Raw genomic sequence first — 19,850 nt, 5'->3', positions numbered from 1 at the left:
ATAATATGTGTCTTACTTTCCACTCCACTGTCACTTGTTCAGCAGAAACCTGGGGAAATGCTTGATCACACTGTGGGTTGAAAAACAACTTTGCAAGCAATACTTCACACAGGTCACACCAAAAAGCAGCACAGAAAAATTCATCCACAGGTCTTCATGTGGTTCTATGAACTTTTTGACACATTGTGCACTTGCAGGATTAGTTGGCTAATGCCTGTAGATGGTGAGAAGGGGTGTAACGATTTACAAAATTCAATGTTTGGTTTGATACGATACAGTGGTGTCACAGCAAAAAAGTAGAAATTTTGAGACATTTTCTTCATTATTACAATTTTAAATGTATGAAAACTAACATAATTTGGGCTTTTGTTTTTTGTATAAAGCAGGAATTACTGCTTAAAGCAATATCAGGGATTTCTTTCTAAACACATTATACATGTTGGAAAGTACTTGTTGGTAAATTGTGCAAAGACTGGAAACTCTAAAGTACTGCATTGTGGCATTGGACTGTCCAACTGTTTTTCATCATTTCTGTGTCCAGGACTTTTTGGGTGGGCCTAAAAGCCTGCTTGATGAAGCTCCACAGATGGCTGCTTAATGGAACAATATTATTGGTGAAATCAATATAGATACTTTGCTGGATTGAACCACACATATTTTTTTCAAGCAAGATTAAAATTAAAGTACAGAAACAAAGGCATGTATTGCTGCATCTTTCAAATGTGACTGCCATGAACATAAAAATGTTTACTAATGCTATAGTCACTACAAGCAGATATTGTATTACAAGATCACATATTTTTGTAGAAAATAAAATATGTTGTCAGTGAACATATTACTGATATGTTTAGTGCTGACATTTTTGCTCCCAAGCCAGATATGTTCATTAAAGGAATACGTCACCCACAAAGTGATCATTTGTAAATATAAATGAATTGTGTTACATGGAATCTTTGAAGAAAACATATTTTTTCTTGCAAGCCTCCACAGTGAACGGAGAATCCAAAAACAAGACAATTATTCTTTGAGTAAAATCAGCACATCCGTTTGTAAACTCTCACACAACCCGTGCATTATAAATGTCTTATTTATCCAGTCGTATGCTCACAACTTACAGAACACTTAAGTTTTGCTTAAAGATTTAAAACATGCCACATATGATTAGCATGCCTGAGCAACCACATGAATTTGAATTCTCTTTGCATTCTATTGAGTAGAGTTCAAATGCACACGCTTGCCTAGGCACACTACTGGTCTCTACACGTGAATCTTTATGCAGAATGATTTTAAATGGTAAGGTTTTAGTGAACATTCTTGTGTTTTGGAAGTACTGTCAACTATACGTACTAATAATGACAACTACAGAGATCACTGTGCAATAGGATAACGCCACCCTTGGGCAATGCCCCCTTCCCCACTGTCAATACTGCCAGGGCTCTTGGCCAAACCACAACCATCTTCTAATTTGGCCTTTATTGTGATCTTAATTCACACATGTAAAGTTTTGTGACTACATCTTGCACAGTTATGGTGCTATTGCTGTCACAAAATCTGTCCACACACAGACACACATATAAACACCTCTGAAAATACTCAGAATGGCTTCTGTAGCATTTTATGCTACAATATGTGACTCCAGGACCACAGTTTGCCATGAGGACTCACGAGGTGAAAACAATACTACCCCACTGTCACAACTGGTAAATACATGTGTTTTGTGCAAATTAGTTGTATATAAACATCATTTCTAGTAGACATGGATTTGCTGCTAGTGTTCTCTATTCAGGTGGTCTGTTCAGGTGGACCACATTTTGGTACAGGTCTAATTATCCCCAGGTATATGCTGCTGGGACATTTTTCCTTCTGCAAAAGAGAAGGTGTCATGGAGCTCAACAGGTTTTACAAACCACACTTGTCTCAGCTAGGCAGCTACAAGACACAAGGTTACAACGTGAAGATCTGAGGGCAACAGCAATTTAAAACTGCAGGGTGGACTTCTGACTAAAGCAACAGAAAGAAAATAGAAATGCACAGCTGAGACAGACAAACTGAGGACACACTGAAGAGGCTGATTAACTGGGTTGTCCTTCTGCCACAGAAAGCTCTTTTAAAGGGGTCACAATAAGGGGAAAGGAGTCAAATAATGGAAGCAATTATTTGGAGCTTCTTTTGTTTGAACACAACAAAGATTTGTATTACAGCCTGTCAAATAGTAAAGTGTTTTACTGGCACATGGGTTAAAATCTACACTGAGATAATTACAGCTGTTGTTGATGTAGTGGGAGAAGAAATTAAAACAGGGAAGCACAATTTGTTGTTGTTATGGTGGACAGATTTACTGATACCAGTTATTTGCAGAGCTGTTTGTTATGCTCCACTATGTTCCAGACTAATGCTGTCAAAGAGAAGTTTACCGATGTCACAGAGGGCAGAAGATGTCATGGCCCTGGTCCTTACATTTTTGAGAGGACTATAATTGTCTGGAGGGAGTTGCTGTAATGGCCTCCAGTCTAAACAGAATACATGCCAGAGCCAAGATAAAGATCCCTCTCGCTCTATGAATTCTTTGCTCTCCCCACCTGAACTTGAATGTGGCCCCGAACCAAGGAGCAGCAAAGATGACGGGATGTCAAATATTCTTCTCACACCTCACTGGCCTGTCTGAGTTCTTTTCCAGGTCCCCAAAGCCAATATAACTGCTTGATGACACATGTCAGAGACAACTCCCACGCTTGGCACCAACAGGATGGATTTTACTTCCAGATTTCTGTGCACAGTGGCAAAAAAAGATGCACTGAAGGAGATTTTAAAGAGTACTGTATTACATCCCAATGAATAAACAGAATGATATGATGACATTGGTATGATACTGGTCTCCTGGCCAATTGCTTCTAGTCATTTCATTCTTTCATACTGGGCCTTAACCCAATTGTCAGAAAACAATGTTGATTGTACGTTTCTGCAAACCCCTGCCACGTTGCATTTGTACATTATAATGCAACAGATAGGTTGAAAGTGTACATTTCAGCAACACAGTGGTTTATGTGTCGTGAGGTATAGACACAAAAACCACTTGGTTATGGCAAGGAAAAGATCATGTTTTGGCTTCAAATACTGGTTTGGTGGACACAATCACTGCTGAATCATTAGCAATGTCTCGGTAAAAACAGCAGCTGTTTGACGTGCTGTCCCTGCTTGACAAACACAGACAGGTTGCTACAAAACACCTACGTTTGGTGCCTCAAAAGCCCCTAGGAAAACAAACAGGTTACCACAAAAAGCTACTAGAAAAACACAGATAGGTCGCTACAAAAAGTAGCCAGAACATCATAGATGGGTGGCTACAAAACGCCTATGTCTGGTGCCTAAAAAGCTGCTGGAAAAACACAGACAGGCTGAAACAAAAGGCTGCTGGAAAAACACAAACAGGTTGGTACAAAAAGCTGCTGGAAAAACATAGATGGGTCGTTACAAAAGGCTACCAGAAAACCATAGATGGGTGGCTACCAAACACCTGCATTTGGTGCCGAAAAAGCTGATGGAAAAACATGAATGGGTTCCTACAAAAAGCCACTGGAAAAAAGCAGACAAGTCACTGGGAAAACACTGATGAGTTGCTACAAAACACCTATTTTTGGTGACTAAAACTCACTGGAATAACACAAGAAGATCCTTTCAAAAAGCTACTGGAAAAACACAGATGGGGGTTTACAAAACACCCATCCGTGTTCGGTGACTTAAAAGTTGCTGGCAAAAGACAAACTCATCACTACAAAAAGCCACTGGAAAACGCTGATGGGTTGTTTCACAAAACTGCTGGAAAAACACAGATGTGTTGCTACAAAAACCCACAATTGGTGACTACAAAGCTGCTGGAAGAAACGCTGACGGGTTGTTACAAAAGCTGATGGAAAAATACAGATGGGCAGCTACAAAACACCCACATATGGTGCCTAAAAAGCTGTTGGGAAAACACAGGGGGGTGGCTACAAAACACCGATGTTTGGTGCCTAAAAAGCTGCAAAAAACACTGACTGGTTGCAAAAAAAAAGAAAAAAAAAGTATATACTGCATAAAAGTCACTACAATACAGCTATGACTTCCTAAATCACAACCAGTTTTGTTGTTTGTCATTTTCAAACTGTGGCCTGCAGCTTGGTGTCACACTATCCACCATCCCCTGCAATCGTCCTAATGACAAAGTCAGATCATATACTACCTCACTTTGAAAACGCTGATTTGATACATATGAAACATGCAAATGTAACATATTCTTGGTTTTCAGAAATGTAGAATGCCAACATTTTCTTCTGTCGACTGGACTTTGGGACTGTTTGCTTCTCCTTTTTTTTTTTTTGCACAAAACAAGTTTAAATCAGTAGATCATCCTTATCTCTCAAACAACACAATGATCTGCTTCCACTCTCCAATGCAAATTAAAATCTTTGTGATGCCTCAGTCATCTTAAAACAAGCGCACAAACTTTCTAAAACAAACTTTGTGAAATTATTGCAGGGGGTGAATAATCACAGGACAGTGTTGGGATCGTTATGACTGCACAGAGGAGAACTTTCATGTAGTGAGAGGAAAAACAGATGCTAAATGAGAAAACAAATGTTTAACGAACCACACTCCTGCTACACAACATCTGGTGGTTTCCCAACACATTACCAGCACCTCAACTCTGTTTATTGGGCATATGAGGATGAATGAATACAATTACACACACAGTAGATCACATATAGGGGTCTGTTTGGAATACTGAACAATGCTGGAACACAGATGCAGAAGCTGCCTTGTGTGGTTGGAACCATATGTTTCTGCTTCAATAGATTACCTAAATGAGTTCAGTACACTCTCCTGTGTCTTCTCTAATCTTTGCCCTTCTCTGATTTCAGTCTCAATACAGCTGAGAACTTTCTTTTCTTTTTTCTTTATTTAGTAAAATGATCCTCAAATAGTCTTATATTAACAAATACATGTGAGAGGTTAAGTGCACTTTAGGAGCCCAATGTATAACCTGCAGACTCTAGGTTAAAAGTTTTTGTGTACAAACAAAAGCAGAAATAAGCATATCCATATTTTTTCTCTCTGGTTTGGCTCTCACGGTGCACTTTCATAAATCCTACTCAATGAGAAATTGACTGCACACACACAAATCTGATTTCCACTCCCACAGTTAGCCATGAATTGATCAAATAAATAGTGATGAAAATATTATGCTGCAGCTTTTTGTAAATTACTTAGCTTGCTGATTTTTACAGTGCACAATGGATAATATTGGTTATTTCGGCTCTTAGTAAGACACAGTTATAGCCTTGTTGCCTGCAGCCTCCCGGACACACTGAACCAGTTCTTTGCTCGTTTCGACCGTCACAGCAGGAACCCAGACACTCTTCCTGCTCCACCAGTGAGCAATAACCTGCTTCACCTGCAGCCACACCAGGTCAGAGCCACCCTGCGCAGAGTCAATGTGAGGAAAGCGTCAGGCCCAGATGGCGTCCCTGGGCGTGTCCTCAAGACCTGCGCAGACCAGCTAGCAGAGGTATTTACAACCATCTTCAACCTCTCGCTTCAACAGTCTGTGGTTCCCACCTGCCTCAAATCAGCCACCATCATTCCTGTACCTAAGAAGAACTGCCTGAACGATTACAGCCCAGTGGCTCTCACGCCCATTATTGCGAAGTGTTTCGAGAGACTCATCCTCCCCTCCATCAAGTCTGCCATCCCTGTTGACCTTGACCAACATCAGTTTGCATACCGAACTAATAGGTCGACAGAGGATGCTGTCATGATGGTGCTCCACACAGCCTTCACTCACCTGGACCAGAGCAACACCTATGTAAGGATGCTGTTTGTGGATTTCAGCTCCGCATTCAACACAGTCATCCCCCAAAAACTGGTCCTGAAACTGAGCAACCTGGGCTTAGGCAGTTCACTGTGCGCATAGATACTGGACTTCCTCAGGAACAGACCTCAGCAAGTCAGGATGGAAGATCGCACTTCCTCCACAATCATCCTGAACACTGGAACACCACAGGGGTGTGTCCTCAGCCCCCTCCTCTTCTCCCTCTTCACCCATGACTGCTCCCCCATCCACCCCACAAACACCATCGTCAAGTTCGCTGACGACACCACCATTGTAGGACTGATTAGGAACAATGATGAGTCAGCCTACAGGGAGGATGTTGAATGCCTGACAGACTGGTGTCTCCATAACAACCTGGACCTCAACACAGCCAAAACCAAGGAAATTATTGTGGATTTCAGAAAATCCAAAAAAGACTGAGCCCCCCACCCTCTCCATCAAAGGAGAGGAAGTTGAGAGGGTGGAGAGCTTTAAATTCCTTGGTCTCCACATTTCGGCCAACCTCACCTGGTCCATCCACACCTCCTATCAGGTGAGGAAGGCCCACCAGTGACTTTACTTCATCAGGAAGTTAAAGCAGGCCCACCTCCCAGGCCCACTGCTGGTTAACTTCTACAGGGCCTCCATTGAGTCCATCCTGACCTACTGCTGCACAGTGTAGTTCACCAGCTGCACCACAAAGGACAGGAAGGACCTACAGCGAGCGGTGAGGACCGCAGAGAAGATCATCGGGACCACACTGCCCCCCTCAAAGACACTTACACTTGCCGACTTCTCGGGAAGGCCAGAAACATCAGCACAGACCCCACTCACCCTGGACATTCCCTGTTCTCCCCCTCTCCTCTGGAAAGAGATACCGCTCTCTTAAAGCCAGAACAACCAGGCTCATTAACAGCTTCTTCCCCCAGGCCGTCAAAGCCATCACCCATCCCACCCAAAGACTGACGATGGAACCACACCACAATATTGAGTGCAATACCCCCTCTATGCATTGAATACATTTAAATAGGTATCACTTTTCATGTGGGCAAAGAAGGAACGCTGATGAATCAGTCTGCATTGATCTATGAATTAATATGAGTTATTCTTACAGTATCTGTCATCAACAGCTGATTTATACTGTGTGAAAAGCTTCTCCTCCAGTTCATTACATCCCTGCAGCATGTGAAGGCAGTAGGACACGTATGTTGATAAATCTGCAGCCTCTGATCTGAGATGTGCTACACCAGGGCTCAGCACCATTACACACAGCCATTCACTGCATTTACCTCGATTTTATTACATGCGAATGACACCAGGCTGCCACAGAACAACTGCATACACCTCTACACAGGAGACGTTATATCTGTGTTCTGCTGTTTATGTGGATACGCCAGAGGTCTTTTTTTTTTTTTTTTCATTTCTTTTCAATGGTATCAATGTTTTATGTCAGAAATGCATTATGGTGCAGTGCTGTGTCGCATTTTATAAAATGATGTGACAATTTACAACATAGCCCTGTGATAGTCTGGTGACCTGTCCAGGGTGTACCCTGCCTCTTGCCCAATGTCAGCTGGGATAGGCTCCAACCCCCCCCCCCCCCCCCCACCCCCCCCACGGCCCTCAAGAGGATAAGCGGTTACGGAAATGAATGAATGAATGAATTTACAACATGAGATACTAGCAGGAAAAAAGAGTAGGATTGATGCTTTCCCAAAGAAGCATCTATTGCTCTCTCCCCACCCCCCATGAAAGTATCAAGAGAAAGTATCAAAAATCAAATTACACTTGCATGGCTTCTCATACCACTGCTATGCTGAAGACATCCAACTTCTCTTGTTTTACCCTCATTTCACATTCAGGGGGATGCACACATCACTGCATGCCTGGCAGACATCTCGGAGTGGCTGTCTGAGCTATGTTCCTTTGGGAGGGGGGGTCCACACCAAAACCTGTCCATCACTATTGATAATGTTGAGTTGATGCCAACTCTGACAGTGAGGGACCTGTGAGTGACTCAGGACGAGGACAGGACAGGGATTGCCCTTTCTTCACTGGGGAAGTGGCCCAGATGCTCACACAGATATGTCTCCCACATGGACTGCTGCAACCTTGCCGGAGCCCCTAGATTTGCCACCAGATCTCTGCAGCTACTTTGAAATACTACTAGTGTTCAGCTTCACTGAGTTGGTTCACACCACTACTCTTCTCCGCTCACTAACCTAGCTCCCTGATGCAGCTCCCATCCAGCTCAAGACTGTAGTATTGATCAACAGGGCAGTAAAGGAAATAGATGCCTCCTTCCTCCTACACCTTTACCCCTTTTTGACAGTCATGGGCTTTCTTGGCTTGTCTTGGCTTGGGTTGACCAGCAGCCCGGCCCAGCAGGGATTTGCATTTTCATTAAAAAGGACTACCCACTTGAAGGTGTGTCTTTAACTGATGAAGGCTTGTCTAAAAGTGCACCTTTTCTACACCAAGATATGCTTCAGTCTCAAGTCTATCAAACAACACAAAAACCCTATAAGCTGTAAACTGTTAGATGTGCAGCCTGAAATAAAATCAGTAAAATTGACTATAATGATGACATTGCATAATAGGTTGGGTCTCACTTGGCTCTTTGTAGAAAAAATGTGTGTATGCCTGGACTGAGGTACCTATGAGGTGTGCATATTCTGATCATGTTTCTCTTTATAAAATACTGCTTCAACATGTGCCATTTTCATGTGTATTTGCTGTTTGTATCTGGCACCCAGGAGGTTCTTTTGGAACTATTGTAGCTACTTAACCTTTATGACATAGTCAATTTTCTCTCAGCCTGCTCCATCTACATAACCTCCATGATCGATGTGATCATGGGAAACCCAAATGCCTTGGTGGATGGAGCTACAATGCCTCACTGTGTAAGCAGCATTTTACTGTTATAGCTAGATGTGAAGCTACTTTTAACTTCTTTATGAATCATGAGAAGACCTCTAGGTTGGGAACCACTGGACTGGGGTCATGAGAAATTCTGAGGGGTGACATGATTACTCAGGGAGGAAAGAAGAAAGTTCAGTGACACAAACCTCATTGATTTTTCATTTTTATTTCAACTTTTCTTTTTGTGAAATAATGGATATTTTTTTGACCCCTTAAACAGACATTTAAATGAAATTCACTGAGAAGTTTAGAAGGGGAATGCTTTGTTGATGGAACTGCTGACATTTATTAGACATCTAAGGGGGCTTTCACACCTGAAAGTCTGGACCAAGGTCTGGACCAAGGTCTGGACCAAGGTCCGTGTTTTTGCTACATTGTATACATTTGGTCTGGTTGGTTTGGTTTCACACTGCATTAAGGCGACCTGACCAAAGGACATATTGACGTTAACTACGTGGCCTCTAGTTTCGCAGACCGGGCAAGGGGGAGGCGCAGCGCACCTGCGCTTCGCCAACTAGGTGTTTTGTAAGTTTGGCACACCGTGGGTGCTGGCGCAGCTACTCCTCTTTCCCACCTCCGTCCCTCCTACCTGCGCAAGTTGGAAAGAGGGAGGAGAGAAGGTGTGGAGTGGGTTTTACACACATCACACCAGTCAAATGAGCCCCTCTCTTCACCCTTAAATGCGCCGCGTGAAGGCGTAATGAGAGTTTACTCCTTTCGCCATGGCAGAAGAGAGCAGCAGCGTCCTCCTCATCCCCAGTGTTGCCAAGTCCGCTTATTATAAGCAACTTTTGGCTTGTTTTTCTGTAAAGTCGCTTACAAATATTGGTAGTCGCGGGTCGCATTTTTTTTGGGCTTATCTCTAAAGCGTTGCTTATTTGGGCTTGTTCCCAGCTCCATAATAAGTTGTCAAGCAGATATTTTCGATATGTTATTTAAACGTAGGATAGTTTGTCTTGCCTGTTCCCTCTGTCCCTCCCCTTTCCCCAAACACACAGGAGACAGCAGAGTTTTTTCCCACCCGCATCCTGCTTCTAATTGGCTCTGACCCTGATGGCAACGAGTACTAGCCAATCAGAGGCAGAGCAGGGTAATGTGTTTTTTTTCTGGTTAGGAAAACGTCAGTCCTGTAACTAAAAGAAAAAGTTAGATGAGTGCATAAAAAGGAATAATAAATAAAGAATTTGTGAATTCAGGATGATATTTATTTGTGTGTGCAAATTTTAACTATCAGAGGTTTACTGTGTATATAATGTACTTAGTACATCAGTCTATATTTGATATCCCATCTGTTTTCTAATGTTAAATAATGTTAAAAGGTGGTTTAACTCCCTCTTGTGGTCATTGTCCTGAAGCTCAGGGGGGAGAAAAATAAATAAACTGTGTACCGTGGGTACAGTTTTGCAAAACTGCGCACAGTTTACTAATCTGTCCACATGATTGTAAATTGGCAATCTGTACCATAGACTGTATAAAATAAGATCTGTACCCACAGTTTAAAATCTGTCCCCACGGACTGTAAAACCGTGCACATAGTTTATTTAATTTTCTCTCACTGGAACCTAGGGGGGGCTCCGTAGAAAAAGTCGCTTGTTTTGGGCTTGTTTTCACAGGCCTGGTTGCTTATTTGTCTCACGAGATCTGGCAACATTGTTCATCCCTCTCGCAACAATGTACTCCATCTTTGTAGATTGCGTTAAGCAAGAACATTTTAACATTTGTATAGGCAATCACATGAAGCACGTAAACACCGGACATAATTTACAATTCGTTGACAGCGTTTCTCTCGTGCGCGCGTGCACTCTCTCTTTCTTTCTCACAGTCTCACTCTATTTCTTTTCTTTTGACTTTTCTAAGATGACAGATGCTGAATATATACTCCCTATCTGATGCTGTGGCTGTTTGTCGTTGGCTGAGGGGGATGTGAACTCGTTTGAACTTAGTTTGCAGCGGTGTTAATCAAATCAGGTTGGGTTTCCATTACGCGTGCCAAACGGTGCCACGCCGCAGCAGCAGGAGGAGGAGGAGGACGAAGATGAGCCAGGTAAGCCAGCCGCACAGCCGGGGGCACAGCCGGGAGCAGCTCCATTACGCGTGCCAAACGTGCCAAACGGTGCCGATCCCCTTTGATTTGACATCAGATGTGACGGGACAGTCGATATAGAGATACATTTATGTGCTGACTGCAGATAGTTGTATTGAATAGTGGTTTTTGTCCCCCTCAATGTATATGGTGACTACTGCCCTGTCATGCATGCACAATTAGGCTACAGTTGTCTGGGTGCGCGTGGTAAGACGTGGTAAGATACGATATTCCTGGATTGTAAAGAAATTCGTCAGGTTTTTATTTGGTAGACAATTAATCTGTATGTATAGCATGATGGGATGACAGCACAATGATGTGTGTGGTATCCTGGAAAGCTCTGCTCCTGCGCTTTCATGTGATATGCGTGGCATTTCTGTGCGAGCCTGCATTTGTGAGTAATCCATCCAAGAGTAATGTGTGTGCAAAGCTGTATGAAAGCTCTGTTATACATAATTTTAGTGTAACTTTATCATTTGTTTTCGCCGTGAAAACACTGGACTACCGTCAAGTGCTTGGTCTTGTCGGAAAGCTACTGTTACCGCTGTTTCACGTGATATGTGTGGCTTCTCGCTAACAGCCACGGAAAAAATCCATAGAGAAGAACAGGTGTGAATTTGGACGCACTATGCATCGTTCCTTTTTAATCTATAGGGTTAAAAATCCTCTTGGATCAGCTGGAAACGTTAGCCATGTTGATCTTGAATGTGACCACTGCACAGTGGCGCTGCCTCATGTGATGTCGGAATAATCAGAAAAATGAGTTTCCGACCGTAAAGCAATATTTCAGTGGTAACGGTTGACAACGTGTTTTTTAAACATTTTGAGTGATAAAATACAACACATCTTCTTTGTCCATGTTGTCTCCACATTACGACTTCAACGCTCATGAACACACAATGAAGTACCGAAGAACAACTTCCCGACATGGGAAATCGGACCACCCGAGGAGCACATGATACTTGGTGGTTTACGTATGACGAAAACACGTTGGGGCAAGCCCTCCCGGAACCCATAGAGATTGCATTGGAGTGCCTGCTTTTAGAAAAAAAAAGCCTTTTACATGAACGTCTATGAGAGTGATTGGGGCGATTTCCAGCCAGAAGGGTCGGAACGCGACTTCACACTGCGGCTGATTGGATATTCAGAGGCAGGACGAGCTGTTTCAAGTGAAAATGATCAGAATAATTAATATATTGTGTGTATATATGACAATAAAGATGATGATAATCATACATTTATTATCATCATCTTTCTTTTCTTTTGTGGCTCAAGGAGGGGCAGCGCCCGATCACCCTCTATTGGCCAGCCACCCCTGTATGGGACTACTTGCATACTTCTTGTAAGTATGTCACATAACTATATCATGTTACCTCATGTTAGTACAGAGTTGAAATAAATTGATGTTGACTGTCAGTTTCACATGGGGCATGAATAGCTGTCTGATGTATGAAAGTCCTGTGTTTGTTTGTCACCCTGACCTCCTGCCAGCACAGACTGTCTTGCTCATCTTACTACATATCAGTCCGGAATATTGACCCACACCCATTAAGTGATGATGTTGAATCAGGGATTGTGTGTCCACCACATGAATGCATCCTAATGACTTTCTGTAGGCATTGTTTCTGTGGTGCTGGCACATAATTATTTTTTTTTTTTTTTACCACCACCAAGTTATCCAGCGTTGAGAGGTCATGGTCATTTCATGTTATCTGTAAGACCAGGCTGTAACTGAAACTTTGCAAAGACCGAGAGAGACACTCATTACAGACCATTTTGAAGACATCTTTTAGGAAATGTAATTGTTGTTCCACTTAAACTTCCAGTCCATCCACTACTACATGAAAACAGCATATGAAACGCTTAACCTTAGTCCTCCTTAACTGAAATATACACAGTGGGAAATGGCAAAATTAGTTGAAGGCCCTTGCTGCTGAGTGGTTGGTTGTTTCCTTCGGCAAATGCACAAGCTTGATTTCATAATGTAGTAAAGGAACATTTGCACACAGAACAAAAAAGAAAAAAGATTCAGACTGAAGTTCTGTGTTTCATATGCTGTTTTCATGCAGCAGTGGCTGGACCAGAAGTCTACATAGAACAATGATGTTGTTTACTATGCAACTGAAAGATGCCTGACACAGTCCATTGTAAGGGGTCAGAAGCCAGCACTGGGAAACCCTGGTTTAATCATGTGGTGCACTCAATAAGCTTATCATATGTCTATGTAAAATCTTAACCTGATAACTGACTGGTAATTACAGTAACCTGAAATGGGTGTACTTAAGCAAAATACAAGTACCACAGCATTTTACTTTAATTCTTCTTGAGTAAATCTACTTAGGTTTCTTCTTGAGAGAATTTGGATATCAGTATCACAACTCTACAGCCTCCTCCTTAAAGTAAGGGCCATTCACCATGACAACAGTGATAATGTGTCATGGTGGGAAAACCAAAGAGCAGGCCACAATCTGTGTTCAGTGTGTGGGAGAGAAAATGAGAGATATGACTAATACAGTGTATGACTGTTAAGAAAGTGACAGTTACAACTGTTAAAAATAACTGAGGGGAAATCGGGCTAAACATTTCACAAACTGACAGTGTTGTTGGCATTTTGAGCTTCATTTGTGGCATTTGTTCCGACCTAAACAATACCAACTGACAAAAGAAGTTTTGTTAATGATTATGTTGCTGAGTGCGAAGACATCTGCTTTTCAAAACTTTCTTCTCAGCCCACACAGTGCACTTGCTACAAACCACTGTAGCAACAGAATTCACCCAAGAAGGCTGTCAAATTATAAAAACAACACGACTATTTCAGCGCAGTGATACATTGCTAGACACTTCTGGTACACAGCTGTCTCTACATTGTGACAATGTAACTTCATGTCATTAAGTAGCCCAAGAGTAGGGGAGACTGTTGTTAGGGAGGGAAGTTCTATTAATGTGATAATACATGCAGGTCACTTGCTCTATGCCTACAGGGAGTTTGACCTTTCTCCTCACAGTTGAGTTCATCATCTAAGATACATACCTGGCCCAAATTCACCAAGTGTCTGAGAGTAGAAAATCTGTCAAACTGGCCAGAAATTCTCAGAGTGATGCATGTTTAGTCCTACTTTTAGGGCCTGGGGGGAAAAAAAGATCAACTTTTTTAACTTAGGAAATGACTCTTATCTGTGCTGACAGGAGCACTCCACAGGTGTTCCGACCTATTAAGAATCACCAGAAGATGGCATTCAGGCAGACATCCTGCAGATGAAAAGTAGCTTGTAGATAAATCTGTTACTCTTTGAATTATATGTCTCTTTGAGATGAATGTTTTAGTTCAGTGTCCCTCATCAGTAACAAAATGAAGAAAAACAGAAATACCGCCTCACGGTTGTATGGCTCTGTGCACCAGTAAAGTTGCAGTTAGAGTTTACATCCATGTCTTTGGAAATATGGATGCCTCACACATTAACCCTGACAGCACAAAAGATCTATACAATCAGCACAGTTTCAAGGTGGACTCCCAAGATTAGTGTCACCAATTCAGTACCGACCAAATGTCTCCCCTTTTGTTCCTGAGATATGACACTGAGTAATGGCCAAAAAAGTGTATGTGCAGAACATTATGATGTCACAGTGAAGTTGACCTTTGATCTTTTGGATGTAATATGTCATCACTTCATCATTTTATCCTATTAGATGTTTGTGTAAAAGTTTGTCACAATTTGCATGTAAATTCTTTAGTTATGACCAAAAACAAGATTTGTGAGATCACAGTGACTTTGACCCTTGACCTTCGACTAAAAAATTCTAATCAGTTAATTCTTGAGTCTAAGTGGACGCCTGTGCCAGATTTGAGGAAACGCCTTCAAGGCTTTCTTGACATATTGCCTTCACAAGAAAGACACAGACACGGTTACAGTGACCTTGACCTTGTACCACCAAATTCTAGCCAGCTCATTTTTGAGTCTAAGCAGACATTTGTGCCAAATTTGAAGACATTTCTTTAAGGTGTTCTTGAGATATTGCGTTCACGAGAATGAGATGACGCCGGGGATCAGCACATCCAGGGCCCCGCCCCCGCCTGCCACCCCGTACACAATGATGATTCCTGTTCCTGCGGTTGGTGGACCCAGAGGGCGGCAGCTCCATGTTACTTATTTGGACTGAGCTCGACCAGGCCCCATGGCCCAAGGCCCGGCCACCAGATGCTTGCTCAGGTGTGGAGAGGGATGTCTGGGGTGCTTTGCTTGGACTGCTGCCCCCCAAGACACGGCCCCGGATAAGTGGATGAAAATGGACAATGGTCAAAGTGGTCACAGTAACATTGACTTGCAACCTACAATCACCAAAATTTAATCAGTTCATTGTAAAATTCAAGCAGACATAAATGGGACAAATGGACAACTTGAAATCATAAAACCTCTGGCTACGGCTGTTGCCAGTGCAGAGGCATGATAAAAACAAAGCCCAGTGGGTTTGCAGCATCATTGCTGCATGTACAATATTGGATAATACAGCACATGTAACGTGAAGCACTATTATCAGTTAAGCCATTTAAAACAATGGCTAATTGGTAAATATCATCATGAGACACAAGTCATTATTTGATTTGAGCATCATATTTTTGCAAATATAACCTAGATAACTTAGTCAGTTACATTATTTATCTATACAAGGGGCGTCCCTGAAGTTCAAGTTCATCATTATCAAGTTAAAAATTTCATAACTATTCCCCATAATAGAGTAAAGGGGCAGACTAGAAATACACAGAAGCCTGGGATTTTGCTATCAACCAGCCCCAAAACAGTCAACAGTGTTTAAACACAGAACTACATTTAACCCAGCAGACTCGACACACCAGAGTACACTATATTCACACTACAAAGTCACACAAAGCACACTGCATTTACACTAGGTATTAAACAAATCACTTATGTTGCTGCACTGACTATCAAATATCTTATGCCTTATAGCAAGGGTAGCCAGCATTGTGCCTGGTTGCCCACAAGGAGCCAATGAGTCGCCTGTGTGCAAGATTTAGGGGGATACATTGGCAGAAATAGAATATAATATAGTAGGCATGTTTTTTAGTGTCTAATGGAAAGAAAAGTATCATAGTGTTTTTGTTACGTTAGATTGAGTTGTTTATATCTGTATAGAGAGCAGGTCCTTGTCCATGGAGATGTCCATGTTTCTACAGTAGCCCAGTGTTTTTACCGGTTTACATTAACGGGTGCATTTTTTTTTCCGGAGAACACCTCTGTGGCTAATTCTGCTCCCGGTTCAAACCCTTTGGAACATCTGGATCAGAAATAAGGGAGTGTACATTAATTTATCAGAGTAAATAAGTGAACACACATTAGCAGATGCTGGGATAGTGGCCCAGTGGCAACATGCCAAACAGCATACAGAAGAAACACTTATTTGTAATGTAAAACTGCTTTATTCAGTGTTTTTACCAGTTTTAATCACTGGGTCTGTTTCTGCTACAACCTTTAACCAAGGGTATAAAATGCTGGAGGTTGGGGGGAAAAGGCCTGCCCTCACAAGACAAGCCCACCAGGAAAATTCCCAAACTTTTCTGATGGCCAGACTGGGCCTGTTAAAATATATATTACAATATCTCCCCAAGTCCTCTTGTAAGGCAGGACTGTTTTTATTTGTGTAGCTGTGATTCTGAGCTGCTTGATACAGTTCTTGATTGTGAAACAATATACTGTACTGTAGATCGCACTTTATGAAGGAATGAGGTCCACACAGAAACTGTTTACTCTCACTCAGCTTTCATAATGTCTCAGTAAAGAAATGAAATAATACAGGAAATACTATTACCCACTCATTTTTAACCCTGTTCAGTATAAATGCTATTAAGCTAATGCTAATAAATGCATACTGGTCTTTGCCCTAACAGAGCCAAGCACATTTATGTATCAGACCGTTCTCAATTCAATTAGGGTTTTCATTTTCCTCCTAAAGCTGGTGCTTTGGATTTCACCCTCCACTACCTATTATTTTCAGGTTGCATGATGCCTCAAGGGCGGATAAACATCATGAAGATCTCTTGCACTAATTAAGCTTAAAGTTGCCGTCCGAGCCAGAAGTTCCAAAATTGAGTGGGCCGACTTAGCTGGGGCTAAATCTCTATGTTTCCACCCCAAGGCAGTACAACAAACATCAATACTGCATTTTTAATGGAAGTAAATGGGGCATGCATAATTTGTAAGCTCTGATGTGTATGTGTTGCTTGTATAGAGAAATAATCCATATTGCAGTGAGTCAAGCTGAGTCTGTAAATGACCTAAAAATATCTCATCCTATCTAAATAATAATATTAGTCTTATAGGCTGCAGATGGTCATTATCACATCCATTCCCCAAAGTGTCAGAACTGGATATGTCACTGTGGTAACATACTGTAAGTGTCGATTCTTTAAAGATGCCACTTTTCTTCAACATATGATCCACAAAGACAACTGACAGGTGTGTGCATCTTCGCTTAGAAGGAGTTTTGCTTCTAATTAAGAGCCCAAGATAAACAAGCGGTGGGCTATGGCAAACCCAGCAGTTTAAATCTGTTCACAGCTGAGAAACAATACGTGACTGTGTCTTGCATGTAGAGCAGCTCCTCTGCTCTGCAGTATATATTCATACATATTAGCATGAAACTTGAGTAAAGCAATGAGAGGTGTTGTCTGACAAGAGAAGGCCATCAGTCGGCAAAAAAAAGAACAAGGGAAGTAAAAAAAGATGTAGTATTTTGGCTTAGGTACCTCCTCTGCTTTGGTCTGCTCGAAGGCAAACTCCATGGTGGGCACAGCCAGCTGGTTGGCGAAGAAATTCACATCTCCAGGCAACTGCAGCGAGCTGACGTTGGGTCCAGGGCAGTTCCCACCACGAATGCAACTCAGCAACTGTCTCTAACAGAGAAGACAAAAGGTGAAGAGAAAGAACAACAAAGCAGGGTGAGAAAAATTCACTGGTGGAGAGAGAACAAAGACAGAGACAGGGTTTATGAGAACAAAAAGGCACAGAGGTAAGGGGGTTTCTGCCATGTTAATGAATTAGATGAGTTCTTGATAAAACTCGGCCTTTGTCTTGCAGTGTTAGGTCATTAACTGATTTTTAAAACTTTGCTACAACTGTCTGAAATACCAACCCATGGTTCATGTTGAACTGACTCTTTATTAATTGCGCTTTAATGCAAATGCTTACTGTGGTGTACGCCCTGGGGCTTTGATGGGCCTCACAAGACATAAGATTAATTCTTCTTTTTAATATATATCATACAAATTACAATATTGTATATTTGCAAGGAAGGCTACCATGAACCATATTGGGCCCAGGAAGACACAAAGATTTCCCACCATGCACAGCTATGATCAGCGAACTGTAGCACAGAACAAAATAGCCTATATCTGCATTTTGTAACTACTTAAATCAGGCAGCTGTAGCATCATGAGCAGGCTGTGTGCTGAGGATGAGGGAGGAGAAGTGGAGCAGGCCACCAGAGGAGACCACGAGCTGGTTAGAGACCCCTCTGCTGCTGCGGGGTAGGATGGACGACTTTGTGCTCAGGTAGAGGGAAGAGAAGGAGTAGCACCGACAACTGGAGAAGTGGAGAGATAGAATGCTCGCAGGTTTTTAATCAATAAGACCGATAACTTTGTGTTTCCTGCTGTGCACACAGACTTACTTGCGCTGGTGGAATGTAAGTGAACATTTACTCACATATGGTAGCCTACTTTAAGGGAAAGTTTGGATTGTTTGAATTGGGATTGTATAGGATAATCTTATCCATGGTCAGCGTATTACATACTGCAGATGTCAGGTGGCACGCCCCCACTTTGGAAAAACAGGCTATGCAATGTAATGCTGTGGATGGGGATCAGCAATAAAAATATTTTAGCCACCTTAAAAAAGTGCCCTCTAAAAAAAATCATTATTAAATAAAGTGTATGCTATATTGAGAGTATTTTCATTGAGCTACCTTTCCGTCAGACAACCTGTGTTGACAGGAGAGCCGTTGGTGTCTTTAGTTGTCCATCCATGCTCTTGTCAAAGCCATTAGACCCCATTTAGAAAAACAAGAATTTTACCTTGTTGAACACGAACATAACACGTTTTTTTTGTTTTTTTAAATTGCATGAATTGCATGCTGCTGTTAATGTCAGCACATATCACGGATGTATAAATTAAATATTCCAACCTCAGCTGGAGTTCTATTGTCCACTAGAATGCTTTAGACTGCAGCGGTGATGTCTTTGCATACTGCGTTTTTTTCCGACCTCCTTTGATGTCACTTTTCACACTGACAAATAGAACCACTTTGTTACATTGGACCCTGGACACCAGTGTTTCCATTTCCATCTCAGACAAGTTTCTCCTCCTGGCATTATTATGTCTCTCCATGTCTTAAATTCTAAATGACAGTTGTTTTCAGCCGCCACATTTATCACCTAAGATCATTTCTACATTGTGACTGGCTACTTAAGAATATTTCATGAATCACACCTGAACCCTATATCATAAGATGATTTCTGCACTTGGAGATGCGCTGGTTTGTACATTTTATTAATAAATGAGGGCCAGTGTCCAAAAATGATGCTCCAAAACAGTAAAATATGCTGGGCTACGTATAGCACTATAATGATGGCTATACTCACCCATAGAAACACTAGGATATACTGTATTAAAACTGGTAACAGGACATGCTGGAAAACAGAGCATAAAACAACTCCCTCATTTGTCTTTGCTGCTTGTTCCACTCTCTAACATAATGTATTTTCAGAATGTATTGTTGGTTTACTATATAATCTGTCAAATACAAACAATGACCATACAAACATTTTGTATTAACACCATTTTGTGAATAGAGATATCCTTTCTTCCTCGGAAACATGTAAAATTCACAGTAAATAATGGTGCCTGCATTTATAACTACCATAAGGTACAAACTGGGGCTTGAAATATATTTACACAGCTTTTAACACATATGGTGTGATTAATG

General features: G+C 41.8%; 1 protein-coding gene across 1 annotated transcript in view; it reads right to left on the bottom strand.

Annotated features, from left to right (window-relative positions):
* Positions 1–19,850, bottom strand: part of naaladl2 (N-acetylated alpha-linked acidic dipeptidase like 2) — an 814,243-nt gene that overhangs the window by 179,276 nt on the left and 615,117 nt on the right. Inside the window, exon 13 of the mRNA XM_033621483.2 lies at positions 17,614–17,760. Coding sequence (XP_033477374.1) covers positions 17,614–17,760 — 147 coding nt within the window. The remainder of the gene's footprint in view (positions 1–17,613; positions 17,761–19,850) is intronic.

Source organism: Epinephelus lanceolatus, chromosome 6 (assembly GCF_041903045.1).
Source record: "Epinephelus lanceolatus isolate andai-2023 chromosome 6, ASM4190304v1, whole genome shotgun sequence".
Lineage (NCBI taxonomy): Eukaryota > Metazoa > Chordata > Actinopteri > Perciformes > Serranidae > Epinephelus > Epinephelus lanceolatus.
Note: the sequence above shows the minus strand (reverse complement) of the source record. Positions and strands in the feature narration are given on the sequence as shown.